Raw genomic sequence first — 20,415 nt, forward strand, 5'->3', positions numbered from 1 at the left:
GGTTTTCCACGGCCCCAGCAGGAGATGGGGGATCCAAGTTGGAAAACTGGAGAATTGGGGGTGGAGCTTGGGGAGGACAAGGACCTCAGCAGGGTCTCGTGCCACAGAGTTCACCTTCCAAAGCATCCATTTTCTCCAAGGGGGCTGATCATTATAGTCTTCAGACGGGCAGCTGTAATTCCAGGGGATCCCCTGGTCCCATCTGGAGGCTGGATTCTGTACACTGGGCTCTGGTATGTATTGGGATAGGCCAGGCCAGGAGGGCTGAGGCCAGTATCAGCAATATAGCAGACTAGCCCATCTCATCGGGAGATCCTGGCGGTGATGAGGTCCGGCGCCTGCAGAGCCGTGTCTCCCTTTCAAGTGGGCTGGGCTGATTAGGGCGAGAAGTGCCCTCAAGTCATTATCAAGGGAAGAGTTTTCTGAGAGGCCGATGATGGCTGCTCCCAGTAAGCGGGCCCGGCCCCTTGACCTTGTGCTTGGGAGCTGGGTCCCAGCCCAAGCTGTCTGGGCCAGTGGAGAATCACATTCACAAGGGGGGCGGGGCGGGCAGTGATTGTGACTAAGAATTTCTCTGCCTCTGACACTCTCTTGATCGTTCTTCTAAAAAGCCCTCTGAGGGGGAAAGTGAATTTGCAGCGCCAAGGCAACAGTGTCCCTGCCCCTGTTGCGTATGGCTGCTTGCCTTCAGCCCTAAGCAAACCTGATTTTTATCTCCGTCTCCAGTCAGAATTGGCTGCCTTCCCTTGCTAGATGCCTCCTACGCAGGCAAGGCTTGTAACTTTAAAACGCGATCAGGGACAGAAGGAAGCTGGGTGAATGGCTTCACTGCCTGAAAGATCGCACGGAAAGGGCCACAAGACTTCCCACAAAAATGGTCTATTTGAGTCTAATGAGAAAATGGTTCTGCCCTTCATGGAATAATAAAAAGAAGGGGGCTTTCCAATAGGGCTGAGCGTGACGGTCTGTTAAAGAGTCTCCTGGCACTGCCGATTTTATTGTGGCATAAGATTTTGTGAGTCTACCTTGGTATATGCAGCCATTTGCTTCTGCAGCCCCTTCCTCAGCACTCAGTTGAGAAGGGAACAACATACGTTCTCGCCAAAGGAGAAGATCTCAGGCTTGTTAAAGCCCTGGAAGATATGTTCATGTTTGGCTCCCATTTTAAATGCAAAAGCACATACTCTTAGAGGTGCAGATTCTTTCTGTCTCTCCGACTGCATACAAACATATTGTAAGAATGGCAGTGTGCACAACTAGCTCAGCAGGGGGTGGGGGTGGGGGGGGGAATGCCCACATACTGCATAAATACCACACCAGTCTCTTCTCTGAGTCAGATGTATACACTGTCATCTCCGTGTTATATAGGAGGGAATCAAGACAGCTTGTGAGCATGTAACATGAGAGTTGATCTACAGGAGGCATGAACTTAGTCTTTAGGGTAAAGATGCATGTTCAGAATCTGTTCCAAAGAAGAACCAAGCCAATTCCCCCCCCCCGTCCTGTCCCTAATAATGTTTCCTCTGGTCCAGTGAAAACATAGGGCAGTAACGGAATACTTTTGTACACGTGGCTCTCTTCCTTTCCTGTCCCAACAATATGTTGTTCTCAAATACCTGTGCCCTGGCTATCTGACTGAATGCTCTACCTTGCACGTTCATACAATGTATGAAACTGCCTTACACCAAAGCAGAAGTATGGCCCATCAAGAATGATCAAGGTCAATATTGTCTATGCTGAAAGGCAGCTGTCAGACAGAGTTTTTCATAACACATCCTGCTTGATCCTTTCAGCTGATGATGCTGGGAATCGAACCTGGAATCTTCTGCCTCCGAAGCAGATGCTCTACCATTGTGCTCTGAATCCTCAGAAAAACGGCCCACAACACTGGCACCACGTAAGGCCTGGGGACTAATTGCAGCCTTTCCCCCTGTGTGTGCATTCCAGACACCAACGTTTGCAGGTGAACCCCCCCCCTCCGGCCCACAGGCCCATCCCTAGTTGGGGCAAGGATGGAGTGATATTGCTTCTTGTCTCCCGGGACTCAGGGGCTCACAGTCAGATGAGCATCCATTTTTTTTCACCTGTTGCATCTGACAGAGCATCCTGCCTGTAACAGAGTCTCCCTCAAACTGGGAACTGCTTCCAACCAGCGCAGATAGGTTAGAATGACAGCCAAAAGGGATTCTGGAGGAAGAGAAAAGATAGACTGAGGTGGGGCGTCAAGAGCCCCATGGAAAGAAAAGGAGAAAAAGAGGATCAAAGAGAGAGAGATGCAGTACAGAGAAACCTGTAAGCACTGAGGCAGAAAGAGTGAAAGCAAGATTTCTGGTACGGGGCGATGAGAGTGCCGAGAGATGTGAGTAGTTCAGAGAGAGAAGAGAATTGTGATATGGGTACTGAAAGAATGGAAAACATGTTACATACAGTAGTCTTTCCCAACCTGATGCAAAAGTGGGCCCATGAAGCCTATGAATGTGGGTCCCAGTTTTCATTGCTTTGTGCACTCACTGGTTTTTTTCTTGGGGGGCGGGTTAGAAAAAAAACAGGGTCACCATACCAAGTAAATTTGACTTGTGGGTCACCATGCCAAAAAGCTGGGACCACTGACATAGAGAACATTGGGCTATATATTTGTCAGAAATGCTCTCCTGCTAGGAAATACTACAAAAATATGAATGCAACTGTGACCTCAGAGTGACTTCGGTGGCACACTCTTCAGTTGCAATAACCTGCAGTTATCCCACTACAATGTACGCCAGGTTTCCAGACTTTATGGAATCCTGCTCTGTTCTTCAACCTCCTGTACTCCATGTACCTTCATGGAGTATACCGACTCTCCCTTTGCAGCTTCCTGCACATTCTCTCTCCAGTGTCACTTTGGCCAAGTCATCATTTCCTGCATCCCCGCACACCGTTTCTACTTAAGGCTCTCACAGGCTTCCTTTGTACCTCTTTACTGGAGTTCATTGGGCCTGCAGGAACCCCTCTGACTGTTTATTCTCCCCCTACTGGTGTCCCGTGCATGCGTGTATCTGGCTATCCGCAGCAGAATGGTTTGCAGAACTGCCAATGTGCCAGAGAAAAATAAAAAGTCAAAAAAATGGAAATGTAAGGATGAGCAGTTGTCTGTATTAAACTGTACATTATTGCATGTTAAAGACACACGATGCAATCCTATGCATGTATACTTAATCCCACTGAAGTTCAGTGAGACTTGACTCACTAGCAAGTGTGTTTAGGGTTGCAGACTGAGCTCCATTCCCCAGAATCCTCCGCAAGGCAACTTCATTTCGGTTTTGCAGTTGCCAAATGCTTTCACTTGGTTACAAGCCAAACTAATCAAAGTGATGTTTGTTTGTTTTTAACGAGAGAGAAACAGCTACACACCATATTCCTGTGTCCTACCACAAGCTCCCACATCTCAGCTGTAAAAGGAAACACCCAAGGGGGGGGGGAGATGGGCTTGTGTGGGGAAGGCACTGATGCTACAGGCTCGTCTGATGCAAGAGCCTCTCCAGCCTGCAGGGATCTGCGGCCAGGCTTTGGCTCAGCAATCAGCTCCCCTCCAGCTGGCAGCTCATCTGCCTGTCTGGGCCGGCAGGACATGAAAGGGCCTCCTGCTTCTTGATAAGCTCCCAGCTGCAGAGGCCCCGGAGGTGGCGGTGGCTATGATTGGACTGCGCTCAGTCAGGCCGCCTGTCCACCCGTGGCTCCTGAGAGGGAGATTATGTGAGGCCTATCAGCTCTGCGATGTTTGCGCCAGATCACCTGGGCTTGGGGGGGATCATGCCTCCACCTGACTTTGGACCAGACTGCTGCTTGCAGAAGGGTCAAGGAGCTGGTGGGAATGGATCGTCCGAGGGGGGGAAGGTGAGCTGGAGAAAGCAGCTCTTGACCTGTGGGATGGGTGCTGATTTGCTTCAGAGGGAAAGTCTTGCTTCAGAGCAGCTTTATCTGAAGCAAGCCTTTCATGTCGATGCACATGTCCTTTTGTCTGATTAGACCTGGGGCCAAGGGAAGAACTCCGCTTCCCGCACTGACCGTGTTTAAGCAGACAACATCAAGAAAAGCGTTTTGGTGCTAGAGTCTCAAAGAATCCTTTAAAGCTACAATAGAGAAGATGCCTTACATTACGACATGGAGGGAAGTACAAAAGGCAGCGTTATGTCCAGTAATCCCACCAAAGAAGCTGGCCTGTTGATACGAACATGTGAAGCTGCCTTAAACCGGATCAGGCCATTGGTCTGTCAAAGTCAGTATTGCCTACTCCAACAGATAATGGCTCACTAGGGCCTCAGGTGAAAATCTTTCAATAGAGCGGAGATCAGTTTTACTTTTCAGTGTTTCTATAGCCAGCTGAAGCTCATGCTTCCTGGAGTTGTGTCCTTGCAAATAAAGGGTTGATGCTTTGAGCCAGCTTGTCTCTGCTGAATGGACCTGACTTAGTGAGTACTATAACCTGGGAACCCACAGCCAAAGGGACATATTACACTGAAGAGCCGTTGCTAAGCTGAGTAGACCCTGGGGGAGTGGGAGAAGCTTGCAATGCCATTTCATTGTTTTCCCAGACTCAGAGCATTTTATATTTCTAGTTTCTGCTGCAATCCTTGTGCTTTTTCTTGATGTTTTACTTTTAAAAATTGCATTGCCAGATCCCATTATTCTCCCACCTTTCATGTTCTCCCAGGCTCGGAACATTATACATTTTTAGTTTTCTGCTGTGATCCTTGTGCTTTTTCTTGTTGTTTTATTTTTAAAAATTGCATTGCCAAATCCCACTATTCCCCCACCTTTCCATTTTAAACAAAAAATTGCAAGAGTTTTATGCATGCTTTCATATTAAGTTAAAACATCTCTTTAAGTGCGTTTGTTTATGTCCTTTATAATGTTTATATCTCTGCTTCCTGGCATTACATTTTATGACACACGCCTTGTCCCCCAAAGTCCCACTTGTTTCATATCCAGCCCTCATGAGATTGACACCCTGGCAAAACGATGGTGGTGGTGGTGATGAATATTTTATAAATTTGCATCCTAGTTCTGATTTTAAACCTACAGGACACAAAGATGCAGGAAGCAATTACTCTTAGCTGCAGGAATAAGCACTCAACAGAGCTGTCTAAGAGGGGGAAGGAGCTCTGAAGCTCCGTATTAGGGGAGCATATGTAAATGCTGGAGTCTGTGCCAACTCGATGCTTTCATTCATGCTACGACTTGAGCATCAATCTGTTTTGATCAACAGGGCCAGCCCAAGACATTTTCGGCACCCGAGGCAGAAAACTAAAACAGTTCTCCCTCGTGATAAAAAAGATTGAAATATATTTAATAGCAGAGGATTCGCTGCCATTTAATGGTTTGTTTATTTTTATTGATAGAGATATCGTGTATCCCATTTTTTCTCCCCACTAGGGACTCAAAGAGGCTTGCCACATAGTTCTTTCCTCCTGCGCTTTATTCTCATAACAAGCCTGTGATAGGTTGGGATGAGAATGACCAGCTCAAAGTCATCCAGCCAGTGTCCCTGGAAGAGTGGGGATTTGAACAGGGGTCTCCCAGATCCTAGTCCTGCACTCTAACTACTACATCATGTTCCCGAGGCAACCACTTTACCCTACTTTATACCGAGTATCTGACACCAGGGCAAAGATAGGATGGATAGGGCTGCCCTTTCATATTGCTACTCTTGGCAGTTAAGAAGCCAGAAATAGAAGGCTCTGCGGCAGCGGCGGGTAGTCAATCCTGGTGGAGACAGGGATTTAGCTGGTAGTTAGTGCCACTCAAAGAGAGCCAGTGTGGTATAGTGGTTAAGAGTGGTGGACTCTAATCTGGAGAACCAGGTTCGATTCTGCAGTCTTCTACATGAAGCCAGCTGGACTGACCTTGGGTCTGTCACAGTTCTCTCAGAACTCTCTCAGCCCCCCCCCCCCCCCAGTAAGTCTAGCTTGCCACCCAGTGGTGCATAATGCTACAAGAGTTAGAACTTAAGGCTGCCAGACAATCTTTGGATCTCCTGGATATATTGCAAACAGCAATAGCAGCAGCAGTGCCGCTCAAGGTGAGGCACACAATCACAGCGGACCATAGAATCTTTTTTCCTGCAGATGTTTTTCAATTTTTTTTTAATTCATACACTTCAAACACTGGAGAGCCAGTTTGGTGTAGTGGTTAAGTGTGTGGACTCTTATCTGGGAGAACCGGGTTTGACTCCTCCACTTGCACCTGCTGGGATGGCCTTGGGTCAGCCATAGCTCTGGCAGAGGTTGTCCTTGAAAGGGCAGCTGTTGTGAGAGCCCTCTCCAGCCCCACCCACCTCACAGGGTGTCTGTTGTGGGGGAGGAAGGTAAAGGAGATTGTGGGCCGCTCTGAGACTCTTCGGAGTAGAGGGCGGGATATAAATCCAATATCATCATCTTCTTCTTCTTCTTCTTCTTCTTCTTCTTCTTCTTCTTCTTCTTCTTCTTCTTCACTGTGAGTGTGCACAAGAATATGTAGGTAGGCAGAAGGAAAGCATGAGACATCTTTGATACCAACTTTTCATTGACTCCAGCAAGCCTCAGTAGGCTGGTACATGAGAGAAGCGTTTCAGTGCCTATTGTAGGGTTCTTTTGAGTTGTGCCTCACATCTGAGCTACCAGAGCTCCGAGACCAATTCCCTTTTAGCATCCTGCAAAGCAATGGAACCCTTACGGGTGGGTGCACTGCTATCGACAGAGATGCAGCATTTCCTTCTTCCACCTCTTTCTCAATGCCTTCAACTTCTAGAGAACACAGGATATGCAAAGGAAGCTGAGAAAAGTAGATTCCTACACAAGCTTCTTCCACTTGAAAATTTCCCAGCACCTCCTTCTGATGTCATTTGCTGAAGAACTTTTAAAAAGATGGTGTATGCATGTGTGCATGAACATATGCTGCCTCTTTATGGGGTCTTCTCCTATCTGATGAGCATAAGAAGAGCCCTGCTAGTTCAGACCAGTGGTCCATCTAAGCTGAGAAAAGTAGATTCCTACACAAGCTTCTTCCACTTGAAAATTTCCCAGCACCTCCTTCTGATGTCATTTGCTGAAGAACTTTTAAAAAGATGGTGTATGCATGTGTGCATGAACATATGCTGCCTCTTTATGGGGTCTTCTCCTATCTGATGAGCATAAGAAGAGCCCTGCTAGTTCAGACCAGTGGTCCATCTAAGCCAGCATTCCATCTCACACAGTGGCCAATCAATTGCCCTGGGGGGGCATAAAACAGGCCTCAGAGGCTGTCCTCTAATGCTGCCTCCAAGCACTGCTATGCAGAGTTTTTAGTTTCTCTGAATGTGGAGATTCCCTTTAGTCAAAATGGCTAGCAACCACTGATAGGCTTCTCCCCTGTGAATCTTTCTAAGAAAGGAAAGATCTCCTGTGCAAGCACCAGTCATTTCTGACTCGGGGGTGACGTTGCTTTCACAACATTTTCACGACAGACATTTTACGGGGTGGTTTGCCATTGCCTTCCCCAGTCATCTACGCTTCCCCCCCAGCAAGCTGGGTACTCATTGTACCGACCTCGGAAGGATGGAAGGCTGAGTCAACCTCGAGCCGGCTATCTGAAAACCCAGCTTCCACCGGGGATCAAACTCAGGTTGTGAGCGGGTCTTAGGACTGCAGTACTGCAGCTTTAACACTCTGCGCCACGGGGCTCTTAAATCTTTCTAACACCCTTTTAAAACCACCTAAGCCCGTGGCCATCACTATGTCCACTGACAGTGAATTTCACAATTTAATTTCTTGTTGTAATTAAGAATTTCCTCTTGTCTGTGCTATACCTATTGCTCATCAACTTCACGGTCTAGAATTATGGAGATGTTAGACAGCCTTGTAAAAGAGCCCCTTGGTGCAGTGGTAAGCTGCAGTACTGCAGTCCTAAGCTCTGCTCACGATCTGCGTTCAATCCCAGTGGAAGCTGGGTTCAGGTAGCCAGCTCGAGGTTGACTCAGCCTTCCATCCTTCCGAGGTCAGTAAAATGAGTACCCAGCATGCTGGGCGGGAAAGTGTAGATGACTGGGGAAGGCAATGGCAAAACCACCCCATGAAAAGTCTGCCGTGAAAATGTTGTGATGTGACGTCACCCCAGAGTCAGAAACGACTGGTGCTTGCACAGGGGACTACCTTTATCTTTTAGACAGTCTTGGAAATTCAAGCTCAAATCCCCCTCAGCCACAAAACTTGCACTGTGCCCCTGAGCCACTCTCCCTTAACCTAACTGTACATCACAGAGTCCTTGGGAGGGTACAGTGAGGAAAGTAAAAACTATGTACCCACTCAATACACAGCAGCCAAGAAGGTCTGAGCGCCTGCTCCGGCTGCAACGCCACTGAGGATGTTCTCCGCAGCTGAGAACGAAACGTCTGGAAGGAAAACTTTCTCCAGTAGAACACGGCACTTGAGCCCGAAAGATTCTACAAACCCTAAATATGTACACCACTATTAGCTTTTTGGAGGAAAGGCAAGATAAAAATGTACTAGACAGAGCATGGCAAAGAGAGTCAGACCAGCATCTCTCTATAGCTGTTCCCACCAGCATCCAATAAAATACCTTCAAAGCTGGTCATTGTGGCTACTGGACAAATTGAAGACACGTTGTTAGAGGAATGCACTGCTGCTCGTTAAAAAGTGCCTTTAGCAGAGGCGTGAACGCAGCCACTTGCACGATCGATTGTAGAGCTCGTGTTACATGTAGCCCTGATAAGATTTTGGAGGAAACACAGCAATGACACCACCAATTAATTTTGCAGGCAATGCTACAAAACAATGTCACAAAAGGATGCTGCCCAGTTAACCAGTAATAACAACATCCTCCACTGTTATTCCATATCTCACAATGCCCAGGGTGTTTATATAGCTGGGACTGGCTGCTTCACTGATGCTGCTGCAACTGATTGGCGGTCAATTTCCCATTCCAAATTCTCCCAAAGGTACAAATTGTTCAAAAGGAACCATGCTAGAGCCTCCTACTTGGTTAATATTCCTTCTCACAACCTCAGAATAACCTTTACGTATCCAGTTTCAAAGCATGTCTATGGCTCTGCTAGCTGGACGTTACCCCCAAATACTGCAGGCCCTTCACCACTGCATTTGTGGAGTCCGAGTTCCAGAAGATCTCTCACACTATAGTATATATGATCTTATCTTCTCTGTGCAGATCCTTGAACCGAATTTCTTACAGAGCTCTTCGTTAAAACAATTTTATTGGTAACATATGATAATAAATCTATATCTTACATCTTTAAAAACGTCTTTTATCTACCCCATATATTACTTTCTACCCACCCCTCCTCCCGTTACTTGACCCCCACCAATGTTATTTACTTAAAAAGCAAATATTTAAAGGTACCCTTAACTATTAAAACAAAAATTTATATTCTTCTTTTTAAAACTTAATCATTATCAAAAATTGTCCAATGTCCTTTTAGTTTCCACTCTTTTTCTACATATCTTCTAAACTTTTTCCACTCCGCCTTAAAAACTTCTAAATCATAGTCTCTTAATATTCTTGTTAATTTGTCCATTTCACTCCATGTCATAACTTTTATAATCCAATCCCATTTCTCTGGTATTTTTTCTTGCTTCCACAACTGCGCGCGAATTTCTCACAGAGCTCTTAATGGGCTTAAGCTTTTTTCCCCCCTCCAGATTCAGAGAAGCTAATTTTCCTTCTCTCAGACACTGGTTCATTTGTCTCTCATAGAGTTTCACTTATTTTGCTTTAGCAACCAAGAAAATATGGTCTACAGCTGTACCTAGAGAGAGCAATGTCTTAATTTGATCACTACTTTTGGTTAGATCATTTTAACACTGGCATTTGTAATTATGTTATGATATTTGTCGTTATGTTATTATATACACATGTGTGTGTGCCAGATAGCTTCATGTGTTCAGATTGTAATGGCCTTTGGCTGTAGGCAATCAACTTTACTTACATTGCATTATATTACACAGCCAACTGCATTTTAATCAGTCCCCCTGGTTATTGTGAAGGACCTCTGCACCACTGGAGAGCAGGACCCCCTGGTTGTGAAGGAGCCCATTCCTGGTTCCTTGGTGCTGCCCTAACATGCGGCCTCCATGCAGGGACAGACTACCCAAGGCGGTGGGCTGCCACCATCTCCGCCGAAGCTTTTGTTATTCCACTGATTCAGATCATCCCCTTCCCCTGCCGTGAGGTCGCAACCCAGGGGTTTATGACATCACAGCGTGCTGCTATGGAGATGTCACAAACACGCTTCGATGACCTCACTGCAGGAGCTGGGCCCACCAGCATCCAGTCACCGGCGGCCCGGGTAATAAAGGCAACTCGAGGCGATGGGAAAGTATGTGGCTTCTGAGCGCTCTGCTGTTTGAGTTGGAGACGGACAAGCGTTCCCCACAGCGGGATCGTCCATTTCCGTTCCTCCCTTGGTCGGCGGAGGAGCGGTGGGGAAGGAAGGAAGGCGATCCTCTGTCAACAGCCCAGCCTCTGCAAGCCAGAGCTCCGCGGGTGAGGCTGAGGCTGGAGGGGGCGCCGCTCAGCACAGCCGCGGCAAAGGCGACAGGTGGCGCCGGACTTCTGAAGAGACCGTCGAGCCCAGTGCATTTTCTGGCTGCTAGGGGGCGCTCAAGCTTGAAGAACTGCGGGGGCTCAGAGCCGAAAAGCCTCCTGGCCGGGTTCTAACCTCCATATTAGTTAGGGTTGCCAAGTCCAATTCAAGAAATATCTGGGGACTTTGGGGGTGGAGCCAGGAGACTTTGGGGGTGGAGCCGGGAGACATTCGGGGCGGAGCCAAGATCAAGGCTGTGGCAAGCATCATTGAACTCCGAAGGGAGTTCTGGCCATCACATTTAAAGGGGCGGCACACCTTTTCAATGCCTTCCTTCCATAGGAAAAAATGAAGGATAGGGACACCTTCTTTTGGGGCTCATAGAATTGGACCCCCTGGTCCAATCTTTTTGAAACTTGGTGGGTGTTTTGGGGAGAGGCACTAGATGCTATACTGAAAATTTGGTGCCTCTGCCTCAAAAAACAGCCCCCCCAGATACCCCGCAGATCAATTCTCCATGATTTTCTATGGGAATAAATCTCCATAGGGAATAACAGAGTTCCCAGCAGACATTTCCCTCCCCTCCCCCCGCTTTCTGATGACCCTGAAGCGGGGGGAGGGCCTCCAAACCGGGGGATCCCCTGCCCCCACCTGGGGATTGGCAACCCTAATATTAGCCACTGATGTTCCCTCTAAGCTGCGGAGTCTTTGAGCAAAAATTTTACTTTGTGAGCTACTGGCATTAAAGGTGTGAGCTACTGCATAAATTAGCTTGCTCTGTGGCCATTTTTCCTGAGCTAGGACAAAAAAGTGTGAGCCAGAGTCTAAAAAACCATGAGCTAGCTCACACTAACTCAGCTTAGAACACTGGTAGCCACATCACTCACTTGGTTGGAAATTGAGTAAGAGTCCAGTAGCGTTTTAAAGACCGCTTAACAGTAACATGGACTCTGGCACCAAGGCCTGCAACAAACCAAGCTGCTAAATTTGCTCTCGTATAGATCCTAGCAACACCATCAGTGGACCTAGCAACATCAGCAATACCATCTCAGGTTTATACTCCATATCCTCTAATGTGAATTATGCCAGCAATGTTCCTTCCATCCTCTACATTGGACAAACAGGCCAGTCCCGTAGATAAATAATTTACGGACATAGAAAACACAATATTAAAAAAAACGGGGGGGGGGGGACATTTTAGCCTTCCAGGACATTCAGCTGCTGACCTAAAAGTAGCAGTTATCTGATAAAGGAAGTTCAAAGAGAGATTAGAAAACAGACCGCTGAATTGCCGATGATAACAAAGCTCAAGACAGTGTACCCACCTGGAATGAATCAAAACCTAGGTTTCCTGTCTCATTACCCATGCTGATTTCTCCATTCTTACTACCTCTCTGCAGATTAACACCTAATACAATCACACCTGCTATTGTCATTTGCGTGCTAATATCATTTGACATCTGAAATGACTCCGCTTTCCAATATACAGATGGACTCACATTCTAGCTGTATCTGAAGAAATGAGCGGGGACTCACAAAAACTCATACCCTGCCACAAGTTTGTTAGTCTTTTAAGGAGCTACTGGACTCTTACTCTTTTCTACTGCTACAGGCAGACTAACATGGCTACTCATTTTGATCTATCTCCTTGGGTGGAAATTGAAAGTTTCTATTAGTGGGCGAAAGTGTGATGGCACTTTGTTGGCACTTTTGTAAGGCACGTTGTTGGCCTGCCTCCATCCTTTGTGCTTGATTAAAGCAAACACATAATGTTGTATTTAACTGCTTACCTAATCTTCCCTCTCTACCATCTTGTGCTCATCAGATATCAATAAAATGCATGACTGAAAAATGGGCTTTTTATTTAACCAGGGCATGTGTCAAACTATTTGCATAAATGTGCATATTTTCCCCAGTTCTTCTGATTTACCCAGTATTCAAGATGGTAAATCTTTCATTTTCTTGTTAGCAAATGTATCCACTATTCCTCTCTTTACTTTTCGTGTAGATTTTTGATGAATTGAGAGTCTCACCTCTGAGGCGACCATGGAATGAACCCATAGCACCCCCAGGAGTGGGGAAGAGTTACTGCATCGTTTGAGATGTGGATACTATTGGGGTGCATCCAGTCAGGGAAAGGGTTGTGCTAATAAACTGGGTACAACATTTGTGGACAACAAAACTCTTTACCTGCAATGCTCCAAGGGGCTCTGAGGCAATTGTCCCACTTGCCCTGTGTGTGCTTTGTCTCTGTTTTCTACTGTGATTCAGACACTGAACACAGAAGAGGGTACATATGAAGCTGCCTTATACTGAATCAGACCCTTGGTCCATCAAAGTCAGTATCGTCTTCTCAGACTGGCAGCGGCTCTCCAGGGTCTCAGGCTGAGGTTTTTCACACCTATTTGCCTGGATCCTTTTTTGGAGATGCCAGGGATTGAACCTGGGACCTTCTGCTTCCCAAGCAGATGCTCTACCACTGAGCCACCGTCCCTCCTTATAGGGTGCCTTATACCAAATCATATCCTCAGTCCATCAAGGTCAGTGTTATCTACTGGGTGGCTTTCCAGGGTCTCAGGCTAAGGTCTTTCACATCCTCTACTTCTGGGTCCTTTTTTGAACGTGGGACCTTCTGCTAGCAAAGCAATGGCTCTTCCAAAGCAGAGCCCTCCCCTGCATCCAAATAACCCACATGGTCTCCCTGAATGAGCTAGGGCAAATCACAACTCTCAGTTTATAGATCTGTATGTGGAAAGCAGGAGTACCATTGACCCTTGTTGCTCATTACTGGGGTTCATTCTAGGAAAAGGTGTTGGGGCAAAGCCTGCCTGATAACAGCAGCTTCTGACCTGAAGGTCCTTCTCCTAATCCTGGATGTCTTCAGACCCACTTTTCTACACCTGCTCGGGAACACTTTAGTCTGAAAGTGGGTCTGGTCAGTTTCTGAACAGGAAACCTCCTGGGAATCTTATGTAAGCCTTCTTGATGGAAAGGAGACTCTGGTACAGTCTCTCTCAGTTTTTTTTCCAATGCACCCTGCTGCTCTAGAATGAAAGCAAGGAGGACCTTCTCATCCTCAAAGCCTAGGCAAATCAAGGTTGTCATTAGGAACCAGTGGAAGGAAGACCCTGCTTCCTGGAGCTTTATGAACATAAAACCAAATACATTGTCTTCTCTGTCCTGATCCCGGGAGTCCTGTCTCTGGCTGCCCAGGGTTGGGGGTTGGTTTCCAGAGCTCAGCTTTACCACATGTCAAGGGCCTTGCCTTCAGCCTCAGTCCTCCAGTCTGTGCAGTGGGAACAAGAAGGGCTAACCACTCCAGGAAGAAAATAGAGTCGAGTCGCACCTTTAAGACCAACTTGGGGAGGGACGGTGGCTCAGTGGTAGAGCATCCGCCTGGGAAGCAGAAAGTCCCAGGTTCAATCCCTGGCATCTCCAAAAAAGGGTCCAGGCAAGTAGGCGTGAAAATCCTCAGCTTGAGACCCTGGAGAGCAGGGAAGGGATGGTGGCTCAGTGGTAGAGCATCTGCTTGGGAAGCAGAAGGTCCCAGGTTCAATCCCCGGCATCTCCAAAAAAGGGTCCAGGCAAATAGGCGTGAAAATCCTCAGCTTGAGACCCTGGAGAGCAGGGGAGGGACGGTGGCTCAGTGGTAGAGCATCTGCTTGGGAAGCAGAAGGTCCCAGGTTCAACCCCCGGCATCTCCAAAAAAGGGTCCAGGCAAATAGGTGTGAAAAACCTCAGCTTGAGACCCTGGAGAGCCGCTGCCGGTCTGAGAAGACAATACTGACTTTGATGGACCGAGGGTCTGATTCAGTAGAAGGCAGCTTCAGATGTTCTTCAGAACGTAAGTCTTTCGTGTGCTCTCTAAGCACACTTCGTCAGATGAGGACTCCAACTAAGCTTCGTCAGATGAGGACTCCAACTAAGGTCTTAAAGGTGCCGCTCGACTCCTATGTTGTTCTCCTACTTCAGACCGACACGGCTGACGACTCGGCTCGCTCCAGGGAGGCGTGAGCCCATGTGAGAGGAACAGGAGGGTTTTTTTTTAAATATATGCCGCAGGTTGCAAGCCACAGCAGTGGGCTGAGAGCTGGGCCCCCTGTTTGGTGGTGTGGGCGCGCGGGTGGGGGCGCTTGTCCGGGCTGCAGAGGCCAAGGAGTGTGCGGAGGGAGGGAGGGAGGGAGGGAGGGAGGCCAACCAACCAGCCAGCCAGGCTGCTCCCCCCCACCCTCCCCCCCCCGTCGCCCGCACTAGTGATGATGAATGGAGACTTGCCGTCGGGCGCACCTGCTGCTGCGTCGAACAGAGTTTGGTTTTCTTCCCGCTTTGAACTCCCCGGGACCAGGGGCATCAAAGGGATGTTTGGGCTGTTAGGAAATCAGATAAAGGGGTTTCACCTGCCCGGCTGGCCCCTTTGCTAAAACGGGAGGAGGCGTGGCGCGGGAGGACGGGGGGGGGGGGGGCGGCGGCGGCAAGCCGGAGTTTTGTAGCCGTCAGGGAAGAAGCCGGGCTGAGAAACCCTGGGCGATTCCGCGGGATCCTGAGGGCTCCCCCCACCCCTGTTTCCAGCCCTTCCGGCAGCAGCGGGCAGTGCAGAGGAGCGGGTCTGCTCCGGGAAGTTTCGCTTCCCTCGTGAGGGTCCCCCCGTCTTCGTTCGCCAGAATCGACGGGAGACCCAGGCCCGCGTCCCTGCAAGGAACAGCTGTGACAAGGCAGAAGGAGAAGCCAGCAGGGCAGGAGAGAGGAGAGAGGCAGCCTGCTCAGCAACGCCGACGGGTATTCTGGCCTTTCCCAATCCGCTCCGATTCCTTCCATGCCTCTTAGGTTTGGGTTGGATTTTTTCAAGCGGGGGGGGGGGGAGGAGGTGCTGAGAACATGTCCCAAGAAGAAAGAGAATGGAAAGGTTTTATTTATATAACGGGTGGCCCTTAAAACACACACACACACACGCACACACACACACACACGCACACACACCCCTTCTGCCGCGTCCCAAATATTTGTCATTAAAAGGGATGCATATGACTCAGATGCCATTGAGCTCGTCACGCTGCTTGTGCCAAGGCGGGAAAGCTTCAAAGAAGACAAATGGACATCGGTTGACTGACAAATGCGTCCCCGCTGCAGACTGAGATTAAGCCTCGGGCTTGAATTGGGGGGAGCTCAGTGCTGGGGCCAGTTTAGGCACAAGGCTCCAAGGGAGTGGTCTCTTTTGGCACCCCTGTCGCGTCTCTTGTCCAAGGGGGCTCCCTGAGAGGTCGTGATTGTGTATTTCGATTCACTTTCCTACCTGATGGGGACGCCACGTGGTCACTGACGGGATTCTCCCGTTCGCCATTGGAGCCTCACAACGACCCTTGGAGGCAGAGTAAGCTGAACATATGAACATCTGAAGCTGCCTTCTACTGAACCAGACCCTGGGTCCATCAAAGTCAGTCTTGTCTTCTCAGACTGGCAGCGGCTCTCCAGGGTCTCCAGCTGAGGTTTTTCACACCTCTTTGCCTGGACCCTTTTTTGGAGATGCCAGGGATTGAACCTGGGACCTTCCGCTTCCCAAGCAGATGCTCTACCACTGAGCCACCGTCCCTCCTACATCTGAAGCTGCCTTCTACTGAATCAGACCCTGGGTCCATCAAAGTCAGTATTGTCTTCTCAGACTGGCAGCGGCTCTCCAGGGTCTCAAGCTGAGGCTTTTCACACCATTTTGCCTGGACCCTTTTTTGGAGATGCCAGGGATTGAACCTGGGACCTTCTGCTTCCCAAGCAGATGCTCTACCACTTAGCCACCGTCCCTGAGAGTGTGGGACTCTGCCATGGCAGACTGGGGACTGACTTTCCCAGTCCCGAGGGCGACATAGGTGACCTGCTAAACCAGGATGTGACTGTGAGGGAGCGTGAGGGTCAAATCCGGACCTGTGAGAGACAGAAATGTGTCAGCTCCTACTAGGATGCTCTTCGGATGTAAGCAAGCCCTACAATTCAGTGATAAAGCGCGTTGGAGAGTCTGGAGTCCAGCGGAAGGTCCTTTTGTTCCGCGCATTGTGCCAGAATCCATGTCGCGTTTTCTCTAAGTGCTCAAAGCACCTCTTGCCTATAGTCATAATAGACTTCAGGGGCAACGCGCAGTCTTGGCTACCTTTACAACCTCCATATTTCAAATAAAGGGCTGAGGCCTGTTTATAGCTACCAAGCGAACTAGAGGCTGAGCAGAGATCTGGAGTGCGTGGGGAGGGGGGGGGAGGCTGGGAGACATGTTGGTCGCAACCTGCTTTCTAATGACAAAAGGCACATAGATATTCTGAGGGGATGGGCCTGCAACATGCCAGGGGCATCCTCTAGAACCCGAATCTTTCCATGACCAGACTTGGCCTGGCATGTTGGAAGCACGGGGGATGTGGGGGATAAAAACGTAACAGCTACCTGGGCAAGACGCAGCGCCCTGCACACGTTTGAGGCACAAGAACTATCAAGTAGTAAAAGCAAATATGCTTTGGGCTCAATGAGAGATGGGTAGGAGGGCTGCGGCGCCCGTGACTTTCTTCTCAAGCCACTGAGAATTCTTTGCTCAACCCACGAGCGGCAGAACTCAAGCCAGCCCTTCCCGCAGTACCACCTGATTGGTCCGGAAACCCTTTCCTCTGGTTTCAAAGAAGGGGTGTGTGCGTGTGTGTGTGTGTGTGTGTGGTGATGGCAGGAGGGGGTGGGCTTATCCAGAATCACTTGCAAGGCCATCTGCACATGCTCAGCGGCACTGTCATTTAGTCCTCCCGCTATAAATGTCCCGGGGCCAACGCAGAGTCTGGCAACCTACTGAATCTAGACAGACGGAGAGAGCGACCCATGGAAGTGGGCGTGATGGTGGGCTCAATAGGAGGAAAAGAAACCAAAGGGGAGTTCTCGCTGCTTCGGGAGGCTGGCGAAGAGACGACGGGAAGTGCCGGGGAGACGGGACCCCCCACTCGTGCCAATGCGGACCGGCGGCTTTCCGCGTGAGGAGGGGCGGCGCGCTCCTCCTGGGCGTGAGAGTCCGGGGGGAGGGGGTCCGGGAAAGCAGCTGCCCCACTGCTCTGGCCGTCGGGGCACCACAAGCGGCTGGAGGCGAATGCAGGGGAAGCCCTGAGAATCGACGGCTCCGCTGCGGACGGCTTCCCAAAGGTGGCGAGGAACAGGGAGCCTCCCTGCCGAGGTGCCGTGGGCAATCTCCGCGAGCCTGGCAGCACCCCCCCCCCCCCCCGGGCCGCGAGGTGGGCAGAGGGCGCTGCCTTGCCCCGGGGCTGGTCGCTGCTGAGCGCCCCCTGCCCTGGCCCGTCCCGTCCACCTCCCTGTGCCTCCCGCGCAGACTGTCCGGGCTGCCCTCGGGAGATGGCAAGCGGTGCGCTCGGAATGCGCCGCTTGGCACTGGCTCAGCCCCCTCCCTCGTGCCTCGCTCGCTCGCTCGCTCCGTCTTTCGCCGTCCCCTCCCAGCGCTCCGCTCTGCCTGTCTGTCAGGGGGAGGCAGCCTCGTCCGTCCGTCCCTCCGTCCCTCCCTCGCTGCCTGCCCGCCTGCCTCGCCTCCTCCTCCTCCTCCTCCGCCCGCGACGGGGCTCACCAGCAGCCGCTCGCCCAGCCCAGCCCAGCCGGCGGCTCCCCAACCCGCCTGGCCCCGAGCGCGCTCTCTGCGCCTCCCGGGGCGCCGCGCCACGCCGCGCTGGAGAAGGGATCGCCGCAGCCAGCCGCCGCCGCCGCCCCAGGATGCTGCCCCCCTCCCGCACCCAGCTGGGGCTTTTCTTCATCTTACTGTGCCCGGCCAACATCATCGGGCTGTGGTGGTGAGTAGAGGGGGCTGTCCCCCCCGGCGGGAGTCCTGGCAAGAAGCTCTCCGAGGCTGGGGAGGGAGGGGGGGGGGTCCCGCCGCCTCTTCTCCTCTCCTCTCCTCTCTCGCCCTTGAGAGCCCCCCGGGGACCGAGGGGGCGGCCAAAGCCAGGCTTCCAAGGCGCCGGAGAGGCAGGGAGCTGGGATGGCGACTGGCGACGGCAGGAGGGGGTCCTGCTCATCTGGGGCGGGGGGGGGGGGGAGGAGGGAGGGGGCTTCTCGGACTCGGCCCGGACACTGCTCCTCGCGAGGGGCCGGTTGCGCAGCCCGAGGTGCTCCTCGCTGGCCGGCCACCAAAGGGAGATCGTGTTCTTTTACCGGAGAACCCCGCAGACCTTCCGGGAAAGACGCGACTCCGAGCTCCGTGGGAGCGTCGCGCCTCAGGGATCAGGCCCCTCTCTCAAGCTGAGCGAGGCGCCTGTTGAAGGAGGGCAAGAGACCTCCGACAGCCCCATGCCGTAGCCCCCTCCCCCTGAGCAGGCACCAGAAACCCCGAGGGTCCCACAAAGGAGAGAGAGACGGCAGCCCCTCCAAGAACCCCCGCCCTGTTCGTCCCCGCCAGGTTAGCAGCCCCCCTCAGGACAGATCGCCTCGGTGGCTGAGAGCCTCGACAGAGGAGACAGCCCGACTCCCCGGAGCCCCTTCTCCCTGCAGTCTCCTTCCCCTCTCCCCGCCCCGTCCAAGCCCGCGGGCTTCTTAAGGTAAACGCGAGTCAGCCCTGTTGGGATGCGGAGCCGACGCCGGGCGAGCGCTGAGCTGTCCTCGGGCTACATTCCTACAGAGAGCAAGAGGGGGGGGGGGGGGCGGGATTCGGCCGACCCTTGTCGAAAAGCCTGCGGATCTCCGCTGGAGCGGCAGGCGGGGGCACCCTACCTCGCCCTCCCCTCCAGTAAGTCAACTTTAATTAAAAAAAAAAAGACAAGGTGTAAAACAAACTCGAGGTGATTCTGATAGCGACCCCCCCCCTCCCACACACACGCCCTTTGCAAGGGGGCCTTCATCAAAAGGTGCGGGGGAGGCAGGCCAGAAAGGGAGAGGAAGGGGGGGGGGCGGTTCATTACACCACGGAGCCCCTAGCTGGGACCCAGCCTCGGAAAGCCCAGGTATCTGTCGAAACATGACCTATTTAAATCTATTAAGAATTTCACCCAACCTGTCCTGATCCCTTTTTAAGTGCTTTCCAGCCCAGCTTCCTTGCCTGCAATCCGGGACATAATTCATTAGCTAAGGTGATTCATCTCAACATTGTCACACTTGTCTGACCTCCAAAATTCAAGCTGGGCGAACCCTTTCCCTGCCTCTTCCTCCCCCTTCTTTTCCTAAGGGGGTCTGTCTGGCTCGCTCTGGGCAGGTTGTCTCAGGCAGGGTGAGAGAGCAAGGCCTCACTGCGCCTCCCAGAGGAGCGCGGAGCTCCAGCACTTCTCCTACCTCCCTTCCCATGCTCTCCAGAGGGCTTCAGGGCCATGGCCTGGCATGGAAATCCAGGAAGGCTATGAGCTTTGTACTGGTTTATATGACAGGGATGGCGGGTCTCCTTAGGAAGATGCGATCAGCCATTAGGCTAACTGATCTCTCCAGTTGTGGATTTTGATTGTCCCGGAAGACATAAGGTGGGTTTGTGCGTATGGAGTTTGCCCTGATACACACATTTATGCACATCGCTAGATGACTCCGTGCACCTGAATACACAAAGCGAGTTCACTGAAAACAACTGCCTTGTGGTGTGATGCCAAATTCTGTCCGCGGTGATAGATCTGACCGAGCTCATTCATAGATGCAAATGACCACCTGATGATCTAGCCATCAAGCAGCGGTCCCGCATGTCTGATTGAGCCCTATGGAGTGCCACTCTTTGTTGTTATGATTGTGTGAGCGCCCTTACCATGCCAGCAGCTGCACACGGGCCGAGGGGACACTTTCGGCGCTACAAACCCTGATACCCATGCCACCCTCCTGAAAAGCAGTCACAGACCTGAAACGATAGTGAGACAAAAAGTAAAGTGAGGACATAA

At 51.0% G+C, this 20,415-nt stretch overlaps 1 protein-coding gene across 3 annotated transcripts in view; it reads left to right on the plus strand.

Moving 5' to 3' along the window:
* Positions 1-18,269: 18,269 nt before the first annotated feature.
* The window catches only part of WNT6 (Wnt family member 6), a 46,791-nt gene continuing 44,645 nt past the window's right edge, over positions 18,270-20,415 (plus strand). For all 3 annotated transcript variants that reach the window (XM_060262636.1, XM_060262637.1, XM_060262638.1), the window contains exon 1: positions 18,270-18,360. In XM_060262636.1, the coding sequence (XP_060118619.1) occupies positions 18,284-18,360 (77 nt within the window). In that variant the 5' untranslated portion in view covers positions 18,270-18,283. The remainder of the gene's footprint in view (positions 18,361-20,415) is intronic.

The sequence above is a fragment of the Heteronotia binoei genome, chromosome 21 (assembly GCF_032191835.1).
Source record: "Heteronotia binoei isolate CCM8104 ecotype False Entrance Well chromosome 21, APGP_CSIRO_Hbin_v1, whole genome shotgun sequence".
NCBI classification, from domain to species: domain Eukaryota; kingdom Metazoa; phylum Chordata; class Lepidosauria; order Squamata; family Gekkonidae; genus Heteronotia; species Heteronotia binoei.